This window comes from Brienomyrus brachyistius, chromosome 9 (genome assembly GCF_023856365.1).
Source record: "Brienomyrus brachyistius isolate T26 chromosome 9, BBRACH_0.4, whole genome shotgun sequence".
Taxonomy (NCBI): Eukaryota; Metazoa; Chordata; class Actinopteri; order Osteoglossiformes; family Mormyridae; genus Brienomyrus; species Brienomyrus brachyistius.
This window is the reverse complement of record NC_064541.1, coordinates 21,936,231-21,959,913: the sequence shown is the minus strand read 5'-3', so window position 1 is coordinate 21,959,913 and position 23,683 is coordinate 21,936,231. Positions and strand designations below refer to the sequence as shown.

Genomic DNA, 23,683 nt, shown 5'->3' with positions numbered 1-23,683 from the left:
GATAGCAAAGGTCATGTTTCTGCTATCGGTTTGATAGAGTGCGGTCCTATGCGCTAACGTGCTAAAAATAAGGTCATAAATCTGAAATCATCGTCAGGGTTCGCATGCATCGGCGAAGCGCCCGGGGCGGCGGGGAAAAGAAAGCCGCTCCGGGAGGAGAGCGCCAGGAGCAGCGACTGGGTTACGCTGCATTTCTAGCCTGGAGCAAAAGCAGTAATGCAGAAAAAGGCTAAATGCGCAAAAAATATGCTAAAGCTACGCAGGTCGGGTAGGCCTGATGGCCTCGGCCCTGGAGCGCAGGAGTGCAGCTCGTCCGACGCGGATGACTTGTGAAAAAGCTGACCCGTACTGACCCCCGCCTCAGGTGGGGGGGGGGGGCGCTGTGGGGACCGCCACAGACGATCAGAGGGCGTCGCCATGGACACAGGAGTTCATGCTTTCCGTGTGCAGAAAGCTGCCAATCTGTTCTGCCCCCTCCGAGAACACACACCTTCAGCAGAGCTCTACAGGTTCACCGCCAGCCACATTACAGAGCTTATGTCAAATTAAGCTGTAATATGCGGATCTACAAATTAAACCCGGTCATTTAATTATAAAAAGATAATTGACAAAGCTGGAATTACGGGCAGCTTTATATGCAGATTGGCTGGGTGTGTCCGGATGGAGCACAGTCGTCACACACACACTGACGCCTTTGTCTTGGCCATCGAGCCACCATAAGCCCAGCGATGCTGCACGTTGCCGGGCTGCTCAGCTCTAATTCATCATTTTAAGTGGAGTTCACACTGTTCCCTGCATCTGTTTGTTCAAGCAGCGATTTATCTTCTCACACGTGTACAAAGGTCACCATTAAGTGAGATTTTAGGTTGCCGTTACCGGTCGACTCAAATGCATCTGTGAGCCCAGGCTCTGTGACCCCCCCCCCCCCCCCCCCATGACCCAAATAGCACTAATTGCTCCACATTCAGCAGGACTGTGTAGCACGCACACAATGTGATCTCTTACACACTTAATTCTATTAAGGTGCATTTGGATCATTGGTCTCTTCTATCCATCTGTCCATCCATCCATCCCTTCACCCATCCCTCCATCCATTTTCCATAACTGACCGATGCAGTGCAGGACAAACCCCAGACAGGCTGTCAGTCCAGGCAGCGATTCACCTGCATGCTTCTGCATGGGAAACCCTCCCAGTACACAAACCATTCCGCAACCCTCCATCCCTCGATATTCCCTGGGTACCCACCTCCCGTAAGACCATAATCAAAGGATGCGAGCTGCCATGTATCAGTGGGCAGCAGTGTGCCCCCCCCCCACCCCAGCATGACACCAGCCCTGACATAAACACCACCAGCTACAGAGTGAGCTCCCAACCAAAAAAAAAACAGCGAAGGAAACCTCAGAGCTAGCGGGACCCTTCTGCTTCGCTCCAAGGAGATCGAGACGAGGGGGGGGCCTCCCTACAAACAATGAGTCGCCGCTGTGCCGACATAGACCCCTGAAGACCCTCAGTAACCCCAGTGCTCTGACCTGCCGATAAAACCAAATGTTTCATTGTCATTAGTGCTTCAGCCTCCTTCGGGCTGATAGGTATAATGAGACCATTATAAATGGTGATGTGATATCACCCCCTGGAGGCTCCCTCCTGAATCACACACACACACACACACACACACACACACACACACACACGACATGCACACACAGAGACAAGCGCCTCGCGCCTCTCCAGAGGGCCCTTAATGCCAGCCCAGACACTGCTGGGAGAGCGCAGCTAATTGGGGACACATGGGATGAGCAGAAGGCATAATTGCAGAGTTCCAGCACGCACCGGGACAGAAGGAACATCTTGCTATTAGGAAAGCATGTATTTATAGCACCCGTAATACGCTGGGTGCTGTGTGATGTCCAGAAGCGGCAGAGGGGACGCCTCCGAATGGGACGCCAGTCTGATCACCTGTTACGCGACGGCTACCGTAAGCCGAAGAGAACAAACATGCCTGCCAAAGTCCCCCAGAGAGATCACATATCTCGCGTCACACCTTGCTGATGTGGAACAGCATAATCGAAACCAACAGCAGCCCCCTGGCTGTTTACCTGCTCATTTTCCTGCTCTTTCTGCTCTAGTGCGGACAGCAGAATATTCACTTCCCTCATCAACAGACAGATAAGCAGGCTTTCTTGCCATTTTTATGAAGTCTTCTGAAAGAAGATTTTTCCAGATTATTCCGTTGATGAATGACAGAGTATCTGAAAAGCATACAGCGTGGGTACTGACCGGTGAGCTGGCATTTGCCCTTTATGTGTGAAACCTACACAAGTCTGAATGTTTAAAAATCTCAGACTGGCAGACAGCAAGCGCAGACTGACAGACAGGCAGCAAGCGCAGACAGACAGGCCAACAGCAAGCGCAGACTGACAGACAGACAGCAAGCACAGACAGACAGGCAGACAGCAAGCGCAGGCAGCAAGCACAGACAGTCAGGCAGGCAGCAAGCGCAGACAGACAGGCAGACAGCAAGTGCAGACTGACAGACAGGCAGGCAGCAAGCGCAGACAGGCAGGCAGACAGCAAGCGCAGATAGACAGGCAGACAGCAAGCGCAGACTGACAGACAGGCAGAAAGCAAGCGCAGACTGACAGATAGGCAGCAACCGCAGACAGACAGGCAGACAACAAGCGCAGACTGACAGACAGGCAGCCAGCAAGCGCAGACTGGCAGACAGGCAGGCAGCAAGCGCAGACAGACAAGCAGGCAGCAAGCACAGACAGACAGGCAGGCAGCAAGCGCAAACAGCTAGGCCGCAATGAGCCTGCAGTACCCTTTGAGTGCTGTCCGATGTTGGTGTCACTATGTGAATTCCTGCCAGCTGTGACGGCTACCTCCCGGGCAGAATACCTAATGCATCCCTGGGGCATATTTGCGGGAAAGATCTTGTCACCCTGTTAGCATGTTTTCCAAAATCCGGCCTGTTAACTTCAGGAAGTGGCTGCCTTTACCATATTTGACTCAATACTTATTAAAAAAAAAAACTAAATAAAAATGGGATTAAATTATTATACAGCCATCCTTCTACTAAACTCTGGACATCCTGGACATGATATCGGGCAGCACAAGGCACACCATGGAAAAGACACACACACACACACACACGCACACACACACACACACACACGGGGGGGCGATTCAAACCCACAACACTAGCTGTGTAAGACAAAAGTACTAAATCACTTTACCACCCAGATACAATGATGAAAGGTAATAATAATTATTTATATCGAGAATGTTATCCTCTGTTCTTATATGAGAGGTATTTATGTTTCATTGCTGTTCATTAGCTGAACTTAATGTCCTTATATTCGCTGTAAATTGCCGGGAGTTTTTTTTTGTCTGGACTACAACATTACACAGGATTCTGCTGTCTTGTCTTTATGAAATGAAACGTCTGATCTGCCCGTCGGTGACTGTAAGGCTCTCAGCACGTTGCTGGCATTTTTTCTATAAGTAACAAGTTTGTTTAACACAGCAGGCAGCCAAAGTAAACAATCTGCGCGGATGCCGCAGCCAAGCGCAGCCCGAATTGATGATCCCGGAGCGGATCCGGAGCTTGCGGGACGTGCTGCTCAGGCAGACGGCGAGTGCGTTCCCGGGGCGACCGCTGACAGTGAGTGCATTGTGTCGTTTCCTTCGTGTCTTTTTTGTTGCCAAAGCGTCCTAAGAGATACTAGCTGTTATTATGAAGCTTAATCTGAAATGGATTCGTCCATAGGAAGTCTCCTTGATGTCGGACCCCGACTTTTTTCGTGTTCGGGACAGATCGGGGGACCGTCGGCAAACGATTGTCCGACGGACGATTACAGAGATTACCAATTAGAGAGAAGAACCTTAATAAACGTCCCTGAAAGCAGGGACTGTTTAACAAGACGATATACGAATTTATTAAGAGAGTGACTCATCTCTGCGCTGTGTGTGTGGGGGCACTTCCATAGCTTACTGACACTATGATAGTATGTTTGTTCTGTGCAAAAATACTTAAATTAGTGGAAGGTGTTTTGGTCTATAGCTACCAGTTTGATGTATACGGCTCTGTCCAGTGAGATTGTTATGCATATAAAGATAGCTATGTGTTTGTGTATTTATCTGGCAGATATTTTTGTCTAAAACCAGTGAGGAAAATAATACATAACAATAATGTTCAAGAAACTGCCTGAGATATACAGAAAAACCAGCACAAGTTCACACCTGTCCCAGGATGCATTGGCTGGAAGTAGCTGACACCTTGGATAGAATTTCACATGAATGACTTATCGTATATATTCAGATGCTGGGAGGGAATCAGGGCACCCAGACGATACATCCACACCTAGGAATCTGATTCACATCTGGAAGACAGGAGCTGCAGGGTAGTAGAAAAAGCCGCATTACAGCACGACAAAACATCAACACAACAGCGCCTCTGCTGGTGCAGTGAGAGCCGAGTCTACCTGTGCCTGGTGTCCAGCGGCTGCTGGACAAGCCCTGCCCACAATATGGCGGTCATCAAGCCGGCCCTGGACAGGGGAGATGGCTGAGGCCGCAGAGGCAAGTGTCATCTGGATAAACACTCAGCTTTAGTCTCCAAATGCTCAAGCGATCTCTCTACGAGTTCCTCCGGTGACGCTTGGTGAAGGAAGGACAGACCAGCAGCGCAGAATCGGGCCAAGGGGTGGGATTGTGGACGCACATGGTGGCAAGGCACATGCCGTAAGCCTCACAGTGCCACCCCCCCCCATCTAAAAGCAGGAGTGGCAAGACGTACGCCGCACACACTCTAAGATCCTTCAAGGTCCTGGGGAGGGGGAGGGGGAGCAGCTCAGCATCTGGAATGCAGATTGGACCCCCACACTGACTGACTGACCTGCAGCTGAGCTGGGACTGTAAGATGGATGGGGGGGGGGGCGCTTGCAGGGGTGTGTGAGGGCAGCATCATCTAGGTATACCAGGATGTAATCATGCATTAGATTCTGATCCACCCCTATAGCCGATACTAGCCCCCATAATGCCCCTTGACAGCAGGAAGTATATGTGTGTGTCTTCTTACTGTGAGTTGCTTCATTCTTTTTATTTTGGCGTCTTTGCAGGAGGTAGGTAGGTGGGGGGGGGGCGTCACTTGGTCAGCACAGATCTGCCTTACTGCAGCAGACGCAGGCACATTCACACACACCGAGATGTTACAGCGAACATCTGAATATAATCAAGAACTGACCCCTGCCTCTGACACAACAGCTACTTTAGTGCAGAACGAAAACACCTACAGAGTCAGGCAGCAGACTCACCAGAGAACAACGCTGCAGCGTGCATAAAGTATGAGAGTGTGTGTGAGTGAGCGTGTGTGCCTATGCACAAGTGTGTGTGTGTGTGTGTGCACGGGTGTGCGTGTTGGCAAGTATGTTAATGAGTATGTGCGAGTGTGAATGAATGTGTGCAAGTGTGTGTGAATGTGTGAGAGTGTCTGGGAGTGTACAAGTGTGTGCTAGTGAGTGTGTGCAGGTTTGTATTGACCACATTGTGGAGCCAAGTGTGTGAGCATGTGTGAATGTGCATGTGTGAGTGCATGTAAATGTATGTGCGTGACTGTGTATGTGAGTGGGTATGAATTTGTATGAGTGCATATGAGTCAGTGTGAGCTAGTGTGTGTGTAAGTGAGTGTGTGTGTTACCGAATGTGAATGAGCATAATATGATGTGAACCTTGATTTTCTAAAAATCTATGACTGCAATCAAAAAACTTAGGGCTGGGTAGGGGTTAGCGTCATCGGAGTTAGCACCGGGGTTATGCCCATAGATATTAATGCAGAGCCCCCTCAAAGGTAGAAATGTATGAACTGTGATAGTCTGTGTGAGTGATTGGGCATATGTATTAAAATTACATCATGTGATAAAAACCTGATATTTTGATGTTATGGGGACATTTTTTCACTCCCCATAAGGAAAATTTCAGTTTTAGAAAAATCTGTAAGTGCAAAAAAACTAAAAGTCTTTTTTTTTGGTTAAAGTAAGTGCTGGGTAGGTGTTAAACTGTAACACTTTTCACTCATTAGCAATCAGATTTATTTATCCTTGTCTTACCCTTCTACCTATTTCACATTTACTTATTTAGCAGGTTCAGCAAACCCCTGGAGCAACTGGGGTTAAGAGTTTTGCTCAGTGGCTCAACGGTGACGTCACACTGCCTGGATATACTGGCATCTCATCCAAGGTGCAGCCCTGCCTTCTGCCCCGGGCCCCACCGAGGGCCTGTCCACAAACTGAGCTGGAAGATGGATGGATGGGCCTGGAAATGCCATGTTAACAATAACTAAGCTCACACTTATAAATAAAGATCTAGATTTACACCAAGGGGACTGTATGTTTATGGAGGATACATGAAAATGACCTTCAGCTCCCATGCTAGATACACCAGGAAGACCTTTGGTGTTATTGGACAGAGCATTTCCGTAATCTAACACTAGATGGCAACATAAGAGTTTTCTAGTCCTCATAATGGCGGGGTCTCCAGCCTTGGTCCCAGAGTCCCATGCGAGCTATCTGTAAATACTCCTCTAATTATGTGCAGTGCATTAGAGACACCTTGACAAGTAAGGATGCTTCTGGAACCGATGTGCCTTTATTTCCAGTCTCCTTTAATAAACAACCTGTATGCAGCTCATTCTTACCGTAATGGCATGTGGATAATTACTCCGCTGTGGCCCATTGAGTCGAGTGCCCCCTTTTCTGGGATCAGTCTCTGTGCCTGCTAAGGCTGGCCTTCTCTGACTTTGACTAGGGGCTCCTGCTAGGGCCCTCTGAGGCCCGAGCAGATGTAAGTACTGAGGAGTTTCAGATTGACAGGCCTGCTGAAATAGGAAAGGGTTTGTGTAATGAAAGGGGTCTGCAGTTCAAGCATGTTAGCATTGCGTGCAAAATGGCTGCAATAACGTGGCCTGAATCTATTAGCTACACATGAACAGACTTTGTGGATACCAGTTTGGCCATCGTGTCCCCATTTTATGGATTTAGCAGTGTTAGGGAAACTACTTTAAAATGGTAGCTTTTCAAGCTTATGATTAAAAGTAACTAAGCTACATTCAAGCTAGTGTTTTAATATAATAGCTATACCACAACCTACAGAGAAAAAATAGTTAACTATATCAAATCTATTTCATCTAGTAATACTTAATATTTGTGCTGTAGAATACTCTTAAAGCAAATTAATTTAAAATATGTGAAACAGGATGTCAAAAGTAATATGAAAATCTATTTTTTCCATGTCAAATCACAATAAGGTCTCAAAAAAGTTTCTTTGTTTGGTGTAAGCCAACAGTACTTCATAAGGTGTTGTGTGACAATTAGAAACGTTGCAACAAAAAAAAACATGAATTTTAATAAACGTCTCTAAAATATTGTTTGCCGTTAAGTATTTTCGAACCCTTTAACATCCATTCCCAGAGTTTTCAAGCAAATAGCGCCAATCAGAAATAGCTGGTAGCTTAAAATAACCGTCTTTATAAATAGTACAGGTCGTAATGAGGTATTAATCAGAAGGACGTACATTATAAAACAAAAATCGACTTAGGACAGCGATCTGTTCCGACTAAACGGTAGCAAGTCGGTCCTTCATTTCCCATACAACAATTATCATATGTAGAGTACACTGCATGACGTGATGTTGAAAAAAATGTGTTTTTATCACCATTTCCTTAGTTCATTATTGTTATAAGCTTTATATCACCATTTAAGCCGCTACGACACAAACGGATAGGAATGTAGACAGGCGCCGCGAACAATAACCTGAGCACAAGATGAATGATTGTCTCGCACGTGCTGCCGGCAGTCGGGGTATTATGACGCAGTCGCGGTCACATATCTACGGTCTCGGAATGGTCGTGAAGTCGACCAGTCGTAAATCAATGACGACTTGTAGTACTTTTTAACGATGTAGCATTTTGCCACGCCACATCGCTATTTGTAAAAAAAGAAAAAAGAAAAAAGAAACAAAAGTTTTTACTGATAAGCTGCTGAGAAAAGTAAAGTTAGTAGCGTCACTAATTGTAGTTAGCAACTACCCAGCACTGCACCAAACTGCCAAATTCTAAGAGTTATAACACAATTTATATGCTTTTAAGTTACTTTTCAGAAAATAATCATGAAAGGTTAAGAACATAAGTGAAATGGAATAACTAAATAAAGGTTAAAATGTAACAGGGCACATTACTCCATAATCCTTGGAATTTTGTACATCCATACATTTTCCAAACCTCTTATCCTACTGGGTCGCAGGGGGTCCGGAGCCTATTCCGGAAGCAATGGGCACAAGGCAGGGAACAACCCAGGATGGGGGGCCAGCCCATCGTAGGGCACAATTTAGCAACTCCAATTAGCCCATTGTTTTTGGACTGTGGGGGGAAACTGGAGTACCCGGAGGAAACCCCACGACGACATGGGGAGAACATGCAAACTCCGCACACATGTGACCCAGGCGGAGACTCAAACCTGGGTCCCAGAGGTGTGAGGCAACAGTGCTAACCACTGCACCAATTTTGTACATATTTGATCTTGAATTATTACCTCGCACCACCAGGGTTGAGGGATCGAATCCCATTCTCTAGTGCAGGGGTCACCAACATGATGCCCATGGCATTTAAAACATGTTTATTATACATAAAGTTTAGGTAAGTTTAGGAGGGTGTTTCAAACTGGCAGCCCTTTGTATGACTCAGTACCCATAAACTGGCTGATGACACCTGCTCTAGAGGATCACGTGGATTTCCTGCAGGTACTCTGGTGGCCTCCTACAGTCCAAAGCCATGCAGTCAGGCTAACTAGTGTCTCTAACTGCCTGTAGTATGTCAGTGTTCCCTGTGCTGGACTGGAATCCTGTCCAGGCTGTACCACCTCACCCCTTCCTTGCACCTTATGTGCCCTGGGATAGACTTCAGGCCCGGGGCCTCAGTCCAGGATAAACAGCAAAGATGGATGGATATTCTATCTTAACTGCACAGTAAACCTTTTTGTCATGCTTCAGCTATTATCAAATAGCTACACGTCTCAAACAAGAGAGGCAAACAAAGATTATAACGTTTCCCTGCATTACAAACCTTACGCTGACATGTTCTGTTAAATGAGGTGATCTTTTCGCACGAATTCCCACCTTTGGTGACTCGGTAGGAGGTGAGGCCCATTCACATCTGCATGGCTGGGTGTTCAAAGCACCCTTCTGGATTGTGTGCACAAAGACTGGAGGTTCCATACTTTGTGAGCTTCCAGCTGCAGTCCACAAACATGGCAGGCGATATGCTAGTGTCCTCACACTTTGTGTTGCAAGCTTGATTCCTGCCCTAGGGCACTGAGGTATTGCATCGTGTCTCTAACAGCCACCGCACAAGCTCAGGTGAACTGGGGTGGCTCTAAAAAGTACCCTGCAGCAGATTGACATCCAGTTCTGGTGAACCTGCCGTGTGCCCAGTGCTCCCTGCTACAGGCCCCAGGTTTGCCTTCCCTGGAAGACTGATATTGAAAGCTCAGTCAGAGAGCTTTGTGTCAATTAAGATACTTCACACCACTGTTACATTCCTGTATCAAGTATGTCACGCATTTTAGAAATAGATTACATCACAACTCGCTAGCCATTTCCTAAATACAACACATAAATGAATTAGGCAAGAATTGAGTCTCTTAACCGTTTATTAAAACCGTTTCTCAAGTAGTTCTCGACTAACCATTGGCCATGGGGACAGCCCTCACAGCCAGTGGGATAGAGGGACATGCACTAGTACATGGGAGGGTCACGCTAACGAAACATACAGATCCACCAAAATATTAAGACATACGCGTACAGCAAGTTTGCACCTGACGTGCATCCTACACGTGACGTTTCAGTGCTCGATATGAACATTTTGTTCTTGTACTTCTACACCCTAGAGCAGCAGTGTCAGTATGTCCCTTAAAGCACACCACAGAAACGGAGAAATCACACAAAACACTGGGAGTAACTGGTCTAGAGTGGGGGGTGGGGTGGGACGACAACTAAGTGCGGTAGGTGGTCATGTGACAGGACCGTTGGGTGTCCCGCATCTTCCGATCTTCAGGCACGGGCGTTGATGATGTCGACGAACTCGGGCTTGAGGGAAGCTCCACCTACAAGGAAGCCGTCCACGTCCTTCTGGGATGCCAGCTCTTTGCAGGTGCCACCGGTGACAGAACCTGAAACGGCATCAAGGGTGAGCGACACGCCACAGCATGATCACGGTTCAAACGACCACGATGCTCGAGCTACCGTTTGAACTCCCCACTAACTCATTAAAGAATTACTCTGATAGGCACTGAGGGGTCTGGTGGGGGTCAACCCCCCAAGAAAGTGAGCAAAAACATTAATATAAATATGGATAATACATACAATTCCAATTTTCATACAATGTTTGGAGAAATTGCTAACTATTCATTGAATAAAATCCGATTCCTGCCGAAGTGTTGTTTTATCTTCAGAATGGTTTACTCTGTCAAAAATACATGTGGCAGAATTGTTGGCACCCAGAATACTATAAATAAAACAAAAGAAGTCTGCAACTTTAGGGGGGGGGGGGGATGTTTTTTGATATTGCTTTTAGTGTCTAGGAAGTTTGTTGTCTATGACCATTATATTACCTGCATATTACCCTCACGCACAGTGAAGAGGATCCTGAGAGGCAAAGCAGAGCCCAAAGATCAATTGCAGTGTTTAACTGAACCTTGGTGGGTTTTTAAAGCTTTTTAAATGAATTCCAAGAAGCCCTTCCTGAGATCAAGCTTTGCCTGGCAGCATTAGGGTTATACTTAGAATTGTGTGTTTGATCAGATGAGACAGAAACTGAGGTTTTTGGCCACTCACATCTTTACCACGTTTGGCGAAAAAAAGGGAACTTCATACGAAGAATGGCACCTCATAGCCACGGTAAATTAGGGTGCTGGTTCTTTGATGCTTTGGGGCTGTTTTGCTGCCAGTGGTCCAGTGGTTCTTGTTAAGATCAGCAGCATATTCGATTTAATTTAATAATAGATCATTTGAGCCCAACATCTGGTTGCCTCTGCCAGAAGGCTGAAACCGGGCCATGGTTGGGACTTCCAAAAAGACAAACGACCCAAAGCACGTCAAAACTGATAAAGAAATGGTTGCAGCAACATGAAATTAAGACATTGTAACAGCCTTCTGAGTCTCCAGACATGAACCCAACTGAATCTGTGGTCGCAATATTAGGGGACAGTTCACAAGAGAAAACCCAAGAATCTCCATGAGTTGGAAATGTTCTGCATGGAAGAGTGATCCAAGATCCCTGCACATGTGCTCTCCAACCTTGTTAAACACTGGAGAAAGAGGTAGAGTGCTGTCATTTTCACCAGGGGAGGCTCTACCAAACACCGACATTTGGGGTGCCAATGTTTTTGGAATTTGCATTTTTAATAAAAATGAATGCTACTAAAGGAAAATGTTATTCTGTTCCAAAAATCTGTTTGAAAATGAAAGCATGAGACTTACCCAGTTGATTAATACCAACAAATCACGTATTGCATGTGTAGATCTTTTTGTATATTTATTTTAGCTCATTTTCATGAAGGACACCAATAATTCTGGAGCTGACTGAAGCTTGGTCACAGCATGTCTGAATGTGTGCCAATAGTATTAGCTGCAATTTGAAAGGAACACAAGTTTTCTGGCAAAAGAATCCACATCACTCAGATGCTTAAAGGGCTGGAAGCATAATCGTCCAACTATAGCATAAGACCTGGTTTTACAGCGCATCTTCAAAAATCTAAGTCCTACTCACAAGACAGTATTACAGCAATTGCGTTTCCAAATGACAATACGCTCCTCAAGTTCAGAGAGTCCGGTCGGCTGACTAAGCAAAACTACGATGCTCATGAGGAACGTTCTGCAATATTAAATTGTCAATGAAGATATGCACCCACACTGGCATGCTAGAACATTCCGTGTTCCAACATGCTTTCAAATGTGAAGCCTAATGGGGCTTAGAGACAAGTATACAGAAGAACCAAAACATCAGGACGAGAGCCACGTGCTGACCTCCATAGATGATCCTCACAGAGTTGGCCATAGCCTCAGAGATGTTTGTAGCCATCCACTGCCTGAGCTTCTCGTGGACCTCCTGGGCCTGAGCATTAGGCATTGGGAAGGTTAGAGGAGCAGGTCAGGGAGCCATTGACTGCTGAAAATCTGACACTAGCAATTCAAATCTAAACATCTTCATGATTACGTACCTCAAGATGACTTTTTGATATGCATAACAGCATGCATAAAATCTCACAGTAAAGATGTGCCTCATGCTTACCTGTTGTGGTGAGGCAGTTTTCCCGGTTCCAATGGCCCAGACTGGTTCATAGGCAATGACCACTTTGCTCCAGTCCTTAACATTGTCTAAAACACATTAGAGGTTAACAGGTCAGAATAAAATCTTAAAAACAGCAGGAAGGGGGTGAGGGGGGGTGAACATTTTATTGACAGTCTGGGTCAGTAGTACCATCGTTACCTGGAGCTCCAAAAAGATCAGGACCACTTTATATTCAAGTCCGATACTCCTCAAATTGCAACGAACTGGCAAGTTGCAGCAGAATGTCTCAGTGTCCAAGGAGGCAGTTTGAAAACCCTATAGCCTGAGCCATATAAAACCCGAGCAACCATTAGCATTTCCTCCAGTACCTGCGATGACCTTGGTCTGTGCAAAGACGACCTTCTCGGTTATTCCAGCCTCTCTCTCATCCAGTTTCTCGCCGATGCAAGCAATCACACCCAGGCCACTCTCTAACGCGTGGGCCACCTTCTGGCCAATCAGCTGTAAGATATGAATAGTATTAGAGTGCATAAACCAAAAGCCCCTTACAGTACAAGGTTAAAAAGGCCGCCCATGTGGTCCGTACCTCATCACTTTCGCCAAACACATGGCGTCTCTCGGAGTGGCCCAAGATCACCCACTCCACGCCACAGTCCTTAATCATCGCAGGGCTGAAAGCAAAACAGGGGAAGCTCAGAGTTTAGGGGCTTGAGTGGTTAAACAACAGACATTAATGATCGGTACGGACATCGCACCTGATCTCCCCAGTGAAGGCACCCTTGGCAACCTTGTAGCAGTTCTGTGCGGCGACACCGATCTTTGAGTCCAGCGTTGACCTAGCAAAGTCAAGGTAGATCGACGGAGCACCACAGACCACTTCTACAGACATGAGACAGACACCATGAGATCACACATCAGTGCCAGGTCTACAAGCTCCACTAACATTTCCAATGCTGAAATACATGTAGAAACACATATTAATGTCAATGTCCAATGTAACCAGGCAGTGCTTAAGAGTTCTGATTAACCACATTCTCCAATGATGGCCAAGAGCACATGCAAGTGTTAGAAAGCTGGCTTTAATATCCAAGTGAAGTACAAATACAGAATAAAGCAATTTCATTACTTTCACATTGGCTTTGGAGCAGAATTAGAACACATAACACGGAACAGATTTAGAAATCAGTTTAATAACATACACGGTAGAGCAGAGTACTATCCAACAGAAAATCTATAACCGACTGTTCCGACTACATGTACATTTAAATACAACCGGCACCAGTAGTAACATGGATTGGGGGATGACAATCCGAATAGCTTTGTGAGGGGTAGAAAAAGGAATCATGGCAGCCATTCAGCTGCCCATAGGAATCCAACAATATGCCTGAAAAGATTACAGTACCACACTGTACTTCAGGCCTGTGCCAGATTGACACTGTCAATGTAACGGAGTCTTGGGTCAAGTGTGTCTATATTAAACCATGTACATTTGACATCTCTGTAAAGGTCATTCATCCAGCTCCCTTGGCAAAAAAGGGGAGAGTTCAACACGGAAATGTCACCACAGAAGCTACATTTAGCCAGGGCCAAAGAACAAAACAAAAGTTTTAATCTAAACTTAATCAATTCCCCACACAATGCTACGATCTACAATACAAAACATGCGAACGCTGAAGGTTATTCAACGTTTGTGCCGGATCTCACACAAACGCCTACGGGCAGCTGGGTAGGGACCCACGAAAAGTCAGGACCGAAATAAACGGTCAAAGTTCAATCCTGCGCTCCATGTCTAATTCCTGCCGCTACTTTTATCGTGTGCAGCTGTCAAAACCGAAAAAGCAATACACACATCTCCAGAATTTAGGTTAGAGATGCAAAAAAATGCAGCCACCGTTAAGATCGTACAATTTCGATCTCGAAGATCGAGGCTTCAACTAATAATAAAATAAAAAAAATGCAACAATGCACAATATCACTCCATAATTTATGGCCGTCGAAGTATGCAATAAAATACAATGAATGTTCGAAGAGAAAACGCTCGAATACGGAGAAGTAGCATGAGTGGCGTATCCTACGATAACAGCGTAAGAACGTCATACGCGGTCCACTACGTGATCCGAGACACACACGCCATCTCAGTTGGAGATGCAACTTCCCGTTATACATCGGCCGCATTCATATCAGATACGCCATCACCAGAATCAAGCTGTACATATTCTACATACCGGTGTCAGGGTTAAGTGTGGCTGTGTTGAGGGTTTTTATGAGTTCGCCTAAGCTTTTCTTGTCACCATTCATCTTCCAGTTTCCACCAACGAAGAATTTCCTCGGCGACATGGTTGACACGATACTAAAGGTAAATGCGGCCTGCGTTTTACGTTAAACTTGCCGGTACCCGGTGACCCAGCGTAGTACAGAGCGGATGCTGACTGCAAGACCGCAGCTTATATGAACGACCTGCCTCCGTCTCCGCCGTTTTGGGCTTCCATTGGCCGATACGAAGCACGCCCACCATTACTTCCTTATGTGGTATGATATGGGTGGGGCAACGTGACATCCGACGCAACTTCATTTCGCAGCCATCTTCTGAATTCTCGCTTGGGTAGGAGCGTGTGTACCAATGGCGCCTTACACCTATGATAACCGCACAAGTAGAGTTCACATAAGAAACTTTCTTAATAAAATCGGTCTTAAAAACGTTGAGCAAAAGGATTCTCTCGATGAATCTGCTGATTTTACTTCCCGAAAATAGTCATTTGTAGCAAGGGAATACATATTTTAAATGTAATTTTAGCGAATATATTTATGTTATGCACATTCTAAATAATGCATAGCTTCGCAGATTTCCGAATGTGTCATCTGAGTGATGGTTCTTACCTTGCTGGAATCACTGTGCATTTAAATCGTGTGCACTTCGTTTAAGATTTCATTTTTTGTTTATGTGTCAAACATCACATTTTATTTCTTTAACATTAGTGTCGTTAGTATGTGACTGCTGCGAACAGCTTCTAAGTTTTTAATATAGTTGTGTTGATTGCTAGGCTTACCACTAGGGGGCGGAAAAGCTATTTGCCAATGTATTTTCAGTATTCCACCTACAAGCTTGATATATTTCCGAAACCAAGAAAAATCTTTAGGTTTCACCAATGTATAACGTTTTCACATTTATCAACACTAGATATTGATCGGAAACTTCAAGAAATAGCAATGCAAAAACTGCTGGCGAAATATCAAGCAGTATGTATATAATATATCTCATTCAAGTTTCTTCCTGAAAACTTAAGTAACCTCATCAGTATCTTATCTATTGCTATGTGTTTTTCGTTTAGAGTGGGCTATATCCTTTATAAGATCAGATATTGCGAAATCGGGTGAAAGCTGCAGGCTGTCAGGAGGGGTAGGACGAAGACGGAGATGGAGTGAGCGAAAGGACGGGTAAAGGAGGGTCGCATGGTCCGCGGCGTGCACATTTCACGGAAACGCCGCAGCCGAGAACTTCCGGCCCGCGAAACATGGCGGCTCCCTGGATGGAGAAGTTATCGGAATCGCTGGGCTCCTCAGAACCGGCGGTCAGGTTGATCCTGTCCGTCCTAATCGGTAAGAAGGACCCGATCCATGCTGGCATCCCAGGCAACCCTCCGAACTCCATTCAAAGCATGGAGGAAAAAAAAACACGTGCAACTCTGTATAAGGCTGCCCGATAGCCAGATATAGTTAATCGTTTCTATACATCTGTACTAAATATTGAGTATGTGGGTTGATTTCAGCGCCGAAGGGACACGTTTGCTGAGCGGAATGCGCGCTTTCATTGATGTATAGAAGTCTAAAAAGCAATGGGGAAGATGATAGCTGCCATGTTTAACCGCTGACAAACCAAGTTCAAGTGATGGTTTATGCCATTCTTCTGAGTCGCTGCCGACAAAGACCATTACATACATAGCGTACGTGTCGTTTTGATGGGGTGTGGCGTTGGGTAAATGTCTGATGTGCCCTGGATGTGGTCATCAGCCGATCTCCGCGTTTTAGACGCTGGGCGAGGAGAAGTGATCACCTCGGACTTTGCCCTAACACGAGCACCTTTTCAATAAACTCTCAAAGTGACGTGCAGCCTGAGAGTGGCTCACGTTGCAGGTATTGCCATGTGTCCGCCATACATACCGCGAGTCAGTTTTAATAAACGTTAATTGTTCGTTTTTCTGTAGTTTTAAATGAATGAAATTATTTTGAGCCTCGTGAGTATGATGTACTCTGACCACTGGCAGTTTGTGGCGAATACACATGCCCTCCCACTGCTGTCAGTCCAAGATAGACTTAGAGGAACTAATTTTAGCGCTCAGGAAACGGTAGAGCTAAACAGTTTGCGCTTATGGAAATGAATGCTGCTTGTTCTCTGCTTGCCCAGGTTACCCATTTGCCCTGATATACCGGAGATGCTTCTTCCGCCGCCGCCCCTTCGCTGTCCACCTGTTCCACACGCTGTCGGGTCTCGCTCTGGCGGCCTTCAACTTCGGTGAGACGGACGGCATCAAGGCACAGCTGGATGCTACCACTGCTGGCATTTACACTCTTATCTAGTTTTTTTGTCACTGAGTTTCTGATCAAAATCTCTTCACAGCAAAGATTAAGAGTGTATACATAACTTTTATACGCGTATATGAATATATACGTTAATGGTACTTCGGTGCCACGGCTTGTGAGTCTGGTCGATCGCCTGCTGTTTAGCATTTGAACAGAAAGGTGACTGGAAACAGGGTGTTGGTCCTTATGTGTGCAGGAAGTATGATGACTAAAGACCCCAAATGCCATGCATGACGGTAACGTTGACTTAACGTTTCTGTTTCCATTATGGCTGCCCTTGGATTTAACAGCAGGTCTGTGACCCCTGAGTGTGCCTGTCTTCATCTCACTTCTGCCCTTTTCGCCATCTTTGTTCCCACCCCTCCCCGGCCAGTGCGTTGTGGGCGTACTGTGGTGTCCAGGGCGCGGGCAGCACTCTGGTGCGCTGACGCCGTCTCTTTACCCCTCTCTCAGGCTCTCAGCTTTATCACTCCGCTGTCTGTGTTGTCGTCCAGTTCCTGTTGCTGAGGCTGATGGGAAGGACAGTGACAGCCGTTTTGAGCAGCTTTCTATTTCAGATGGTGAGGTCACACTCTCTCTCTCTGCCCCCATAGTGCTATGGTGCAGCTTCAATGAAGGATTTATCCCAACATCCCCAGTTGTGGATCAGCACAGTGTTTTTATTTCGTGCTTTGCCCGACCCATTCCTGTATATCGCTCCTCTCTCTCTACCTCTCTCCCCTCTTCTCTTTTCTTCACTCTCTTCTCTTCTCTTCTCTTCTCAGACTTACCTCCTGTGTGGATATTACTACACAGCGACAGATCAGTATGATATCAAATGGACCATGCCCCACTGTGTGCTCACACTCAAGCTTATCGGTATGTTCCTCTTGCCTCCTACACTCTTGTTTTTTTTTCCAGTAATTTCACTTTTTTTCCTCTCATCTCTCTTCTTGATTGCCGTTTGCCGTTCCTTTCTGTCAGTTTTAACAATAAAGAGTGAGGTTCTCATTCAGGCCCTTATTTTGGGGGTCTGGGGGTGGGGGGGCCCTGCGAAGAACGTTATCATTGGACTGTTTTTCTCTTTCAGGTTTATCATTCGATTACTATGACGGTGGGAAAGAACGAGTGAGTCGATCTGTCCCGTCCGTCGATTGGCTGTTCACCCGTCAGTTCGGTTAATGATTGGCTGTTGTGATTTGTAATCTGTTTCTTTCCCTCCCTTTCCTAACTCTTGCTCTTTTCTCATTCTCCTGCTCACTCAAGCGTGTGCATGTGTGTGTGTGTGACTGGAAGGACGGGTAACTGATCAACTGTTGTAGCTGTAGGACACAGACTTATTTCTAGGTTAAAGGGGAGGCTAGTCTTTGCTTTGGGACTTTTTTGGTGAAGTTGCACACAGAGTCTGCAGTGTATCTGTGATTTGTGGATGTATCCTGTCACTGGTCTTGCATGTGATGTGCTATATTCTGCCCATTTCTTGTTACTCTGCTCTTCTCTACTCTGTCGTCCAGTCTGTTAGTTGATAAACAAATGTTCCTGCTTCTAAACCCTTAGCACTGTGCTTCTTTTCTGTGGAGCGTGAGGTCATCCATGTGTCGCACGATGTTAGAAGCCGGCGTTCTCGCTTGGTGCAGTCTCTGAACACCGAAACGCTCCACATGACTGGTTCCTGAGCTGTCTGTGACTTTGCACCATTTCGGCTCCGTGCCGGCTGTATAACTCTCAGTAGGCCTGGCAGAGGTCGGCTTGTTGGCTAATCCCGGCACCATGATTGGCTGCAATGTTCTCGGATCATTCTAACAGCTGAAGTGTTTATGAGTGGGAATGCGGTGGGCGTGGCCGCACTGTGACAGCTGTCGCTCCCTCCCCTGCCAGTCTCAGCTCAGCGCAGAGCAGCAGAGCTCCGCCCTGCCTGCCGTCCCATCTCTCCTGGAGGTCTGTGGCTTCTCCTACTTTTACGGTGGCTTCCTAGTGGGTCCGCAGTTCACACTTCGCAGCTACCAGAGGCTGGTCTCCGGGGAGCTGACTGACTGTCCTGGACAGCCACCCAGCAGGTGATTGGCACACGTCAAATCACAGCACCCAGGATGTGCTGGGATCGCAGCCCGCTTTTACGTCAGTGGCTCTTATCCGAACAACGAACCGTTTTTGTGAGCTTTGCGTACAACTCTCACTTGTGCTTTTTGTTTACTTAAGGATCCTAAGGCTCGAATTGTCCTCCCCTGCAAAGACCCTCATCCGTCTGTTGGAGGCTTATCTAACCCGTCTGAACACATTATTCTTGCTCTGCAGCTTTTTCGTTAAGGATTAGTCTTTGTCCCCCTTTTTGCATGCCTTCCTCTCACACGTGTGCTTCTTGGCAGCTTGACTGAAATCAAACTCCCGCTAACAAACTGACCCAGACCACAGTGGCCCCTATCCAGTGTCTGGTTTTTTTTAGCCATCTAAGACACATCGTGGCCGCGGTTCAGAACCACAGTGCGATTTTAATTTAGGTGTCCGCGACCGACGTCCTCTAGCCTGATTTCTGTTGCTAGGATAATTCTGAAATGATTCTTGAGGCACTGTCCCACCCAGCTGACTGAGCTTCAACCTTTTGCTGATTCCTCCTGGGGGGTTGAATGGTAACAGCAGCACAACGCACTGGGGGGGGATTGTGGGTCATGGTGCTGGCGTCTGGTCTATCTTGCGCGATGCAGTCGGGGGGGGGGGGGCGCGGGTCGGACGGGTCTCTGCAGTATCTCAGTAATACTGGTGGGACCTGCACATGCAGATTTGTATGATGAATGACTTCAGCAAGTGTTGGATCTTTTTTTTTTTCCTAAATTTTATTTCCCTTTTCAATCCTTCGGTCAGTGTGCTTCCGGCCACGAAGCGTTTCTTCTTGGGTCTCGTCTGCCTGACGATTTTCACTGTGGGAGGTCCCTACTTCCCAGACAGCTACTTCCTCACGGAGGAGTATGAGGTGAGCGGTGCTGCGGTGCGAGCCGCCCCAGTCGGGCTGTCGCCAGCATTCACGGCCAGAGCAGAGTGCACGCGGTGTTCTTATCGAATGATTCTTTGTCTGTGTCAGGCTCAGCCCTTCTGGTTCCGCTGTGTGTACATGCTGTTTTGGGCTAAAATCACCCTGTACAAATACGTCAGCTGCTGGGTTATTGCTGTGAGTATCCGCTGCACACCCTCTGCATGGTGACCTGTGAAACCCACCCAGCTTTTTTCCTGGGTATTTCGAAGGGGGAAAAATATACATTTACTGAGGTGTTTCCTTTGGCCAATAGGAAGGAGTGTGTATCCTCAGTGGGCTGGGCTACAATGGAAAAGATGAGAAGGGCGTGCACCAATGGGATGCCTGTGCCAACATGAGGGTGTGGCACTACGAGACCACGCCCCTCTTCACTGGCACTATCGCCTCATTCAACATCAACACCAATGCATGGGTGGCCAGGTCAGCATCTCACCCTCTCTGACAAGCAGCCATTTTTTTACAATCAGAATTGTTATTTTCCCCGACGTGTTTTTCACTGCATGTGGTTGATCCGTATCAGGCTGACGATATCCGCCCCCCCCCCCCCCCCCTCCACCCTGCCCCCACCTCACCCTGACATGATCTGACAGGCATGTTTTCAAGCGGTTAAAGTTCCTGGGTAACAAGATGGCCTCCCAGCTGCTGACATTGCTCTTTCTGGCCGTCTGGCATGGACTCCACTCTGGCTACTTGGTCTGCTTCTCCCTGGAGTTCATCATCGTCAACGTGGAGCGGAAGGTAAGCGCCGGTCCTGCCGCTGCTTTGCTCGCATCAGTAGTGTCTCAGTGGTTAGGGAAGCAGACTTATAATTGAAAGATTGCTGGTTTGAATCCCTGACCAGGAAGGCACCACTGAGGTACCCTGAGCAAGGTACCGCCCCCCAACACTGCTCCCCAGGCGATGAATTAGCTGCCCCCTGCTATGTCACATTGTCACATATGGGTTAAATGCAGAGAACACATTTCGTTGTTGTGCACTGTGTGCTGTGGTGTGTCAACAGTGATCACTAAATTCTCAATATATATATGTGTGTGTGTGTTTTATATATATACACTTTAGTTCTGTCCTGACATATTGCACCATAGCAGTGTGTGGATTTGGGATTCTGAAGGTGATGGCACTGTGTTACGCAACATTATGTCCGGATGGAATGTGAGTCACTGTGGAAAAACCCAGAAGACAGGGGCTGGGTGGGGGGGGGGGAGTTCCAAAATGTTTAGTACTTGGGGGGGGGGGGGGGGGGGATTTTTATTTTTTTTTGGTGTGGCACATAGGCCAATTCGCTGGCCAAATCTCTGATATTCTGAGCGCGCAAGACAGTCAGTGATGACCTTGGGTGCAGAAGGATGAAGAGATCAGTTCAATTATTGAAATGTGACTGGAAGCGACTTGGATGTTAGCAGCAGCCCTGCTGGCTGAAGTAAGCCATGATAAAATGGTGCGTTTTCGGGCCGCATTCAGTCCGGCTCCCTGGCTGGCAGCGCAGTCTACAAGTCAGTGGATCTCTTGTCTGAAGCCCTGAATGAAAATAAGTTGAATTTAATCTAGGAATTAAAAGAAGATCCCCCATCCTGCGGTCAAAGAGCCTGTTCCAGCTTGTCGTGAGATGAGTGGGGGCCAGACCTTTCTGAGGCTTTTAAGTGAGAGGATTCATTGTGAAGTCTGTCCTCACCTTAAACGGAAGCCAGCGGGGAGCGGGATAAGGCCTGGTGTCATGTGACCCGTGGCTGGTTCTGGTTACAGCCATCACTGCGGGCTTTCAGATCCCTCATCTAGCAGTGAGGGAGCGTAAGGCAGTGCAGCAGTCCACTGTAAGGATATTTCAGTGTTTGTTTTTTTTTCTCTCCCCTTAATCTTTTGTGAACAGCTTGTATCTCAAGCTGTAGAAACATAATGGAAATATAATGTATTAAGTGGCAGATCGCAGTCAGAGATATGGATGCATGACTTCTCCTTTTGCAGTAGTAGCTTGAGCTGGCAGGAGACGCAATCAGGGAGTCGGATCCCACCGTGATCCGGATAACCGTAAGCCGATGCCCCTGACGCTAAGCCATGCTCCTCTGGCCACGTTTGTCTGCTGCAGGTCATCACTGTGGTCAGAGACAGTCCACTGCTGATGCGACTTGCCACCAGCCCTCTCTACCCCCTCATCTACGGCATCCAGCAGTTCCTGCACTGGCTCTTCATGGCATATCCCCTCGTTCCCTTCTGTCTCTTCACTTACGACAAGTGGCTCAAGGTATTAGCGAGGCCGCCCCTTTAAATGCACATCCCTTTAAAAGCAGGCTGGCTCTGAGCGACTTCAGAACTGTCTTTGGCCGTGAGAAAGTTTTCATTTCGACATGCTTTGATCGTGTCTTTCAGGTGTATTCGTCTGTCTATTTCTGTGGTCATGTCTTCTTCTTCACCATCTATCTCATCCTGCCATCCCTCCGCAAGGGCTTGGTGCCTCGGAAAGCCGAGGATGTGAAAAAAGATGCATAGATATAAAGGTACGTTCCCAGCAATAATTTCTTGCACTTAAATTGCCTGGAATCTGTGGTTCTGACTGATTTTTCTGTCTTCATCTACATTCTGTGCCTGATCTTGATGTAGTATAAAATTTTTTTTTTTTTTTCCCCCACTTGTTTCTCTGTTTTTAGGTCTCAAGTTTGGACTTTTGGTCTGAGTTCACCTGAAGGGAACTGTGACTTTTAAAGATGAAAAGATCAGAACATATTTTAATGCCTTTAGTAATATTTATGTGTACAAATTTTGTTTCTATATATTTTGTTTTGGGTGGATGAGAATGGGAGAAGTGATTAAATGAGGGGCAGATTTTTTTTTTTGCGTGGGGGGGGGGGCAAGAAGTTGTCATTTAAGTGTCCATTGTTCCACTTTATAACTATAAATCCATCGAGTTTAGTGAGGGGGAGGTTTACTAAAATGCAGATCCTGAATGTCAATTAAAGAGGTTTACTGAAATGCTGAGGCTGAAAGTTGTGTTGACAGGGGCGCATGTGATTTACAGATTAATGCTGTTTTTTGTTGTTGTTTTTTTTAAGTTAACCTCGGGTTCGTTCGGGTTAAGTAAAACCCAAGGAGGCTCTCACCCGATGCACAATACAGTTGGTTTCTACGAGTTCAAAAAAAAAGTATGTGTGGGAAAATTGACGCTGACGTCAAAGACCATGCAGATGAAGCCGTTCGCGAAATTACTGCCGAAAACACTACAGCACGCTGCACTGTATTACAGTATACATGTGATTTAAAAAATGCCTTGAATATTATAAATGAATGTTTTAACGGTTATGGTGGTTGAAATGCTTTGGAAGTTCGGTTCGGTACTGTTTCTGTCTGTCCTCATTTTCTCGGCCTTCTAGTTCTTTGCCTTCCCTCCCTCCGTTAATCTCCTTTGGGCTGCCTATGATTGAACGAGAAATACGGGAAAGGAAAAAACACCACATTGTTATCGAATGGAAGTATAATAGTGCCATCCATCCATAACTAGTGAGCTGGGACCCCTCTTACCTATATGCTCAAAAGGTGGAGGACTGTAACTCACTGTAACGATGATAGTATTTTGATAATATTTATATACTTGTGGTGATTATTGATGTGTTGATTATTATTCTGGAGAACTACTTTTGCCTTACTGCTACCAAAATGTATAAAGAACACCGTTTTAAACAGACTTTTGTAATGTTCATTAAAATGCTGGATTTTTAAAATCGATGCCTGTGCCCTTCTGGTTCTGGGTGTACCTGCGCTCCCTTCT

General features: G+C 46.5%; 2 protein-coding genes across 3 annotated transcripts; one reads left to right on the top strand and one right to left on the bottom strand.

The window, feature by feature from the left end:
• Positions 1 to 9,684: 9,684 nt before the first annotated feature.
• On the bottom strand, positions 9,685 to 14,795 carry tpi1b (triosephosphate isomerase 1b). The gene is made up of 7 exons (XM_049025820.1): positions 14,567 to 14,795; positions 13,097 to 13,220; positions 12,928 to 13,012; positions 12,710 to 12,842; positions 12,342 to 12,427; positions 12,077 to 12,164; positions 9,685 to 10,221 (listed from the first exon to the last, which is right to left on the bottom strand). Exons 1-7 carry the CDS (start codon positions 14,676 to 14,678, stop codon positions 10,103 to 10,105), a joined length of 747 nt encoding a protein of 248 aa, XP_048881777.1. The 5' UTR covers positions 14,679 to 14,795; the 3' UTR covers positions 9,685 to 10,102.
• A 97-nt stretch (positions 14,796 to 14,892) lies between these two features.
• lpcat3 (lysophosphatidylcholine acyltransferase 3) lies at positions 14,893 to 23,640 on the top strand. Of its 2 annotated transcripts, XM_049025818.1 has the most exons (15): positions 14,893 to 14,943; positions 15,520 to 15,578; positions 15,671 to 15,938; positions 16,744 to 16,851; positions 17,373 to 17,479; positions 17,684 to 17,777; positions 17,989 to 18,026; positions 18,777 to 18,955; positions 19,758 to 19,866; positions 19,975 to 20,061; positions 20,180 to 20,346; positions 20,517 to 20,664; positions 22,010 to 22,165; positions 22,291 to 22,418; positions 22,569 to 23,640. In XM_049025818.1, the coding sequence occupies exons 3-14, from the start codon at positions 15,854 to 15,856 to the stop codon at positions 22,408 to 22,410; spliced, it is 1,398 nt and encodes a 465-aa protein (XP_048881775.1). In that variant the 5' UTR covers positions 14,893 to 14,943; positions 15,520 to 15,578; positions 15,671 to 15,853; the 3' UTR covers positions 22,411 to 22,418; positions 22,569 to 23,640. The 2 variants fall into 2 exon arrangements, with proteins under 2 accessions (XP_048881775.1, XP_048881776.1); XM_049025819.1 differs by lacking the exon at positions 15,520 to 15,578 and having other exon boundaries at positions 14,928 to 14,943.
• Positions 23,641 to 23,683: the final 43 nt, after the last annotated feature.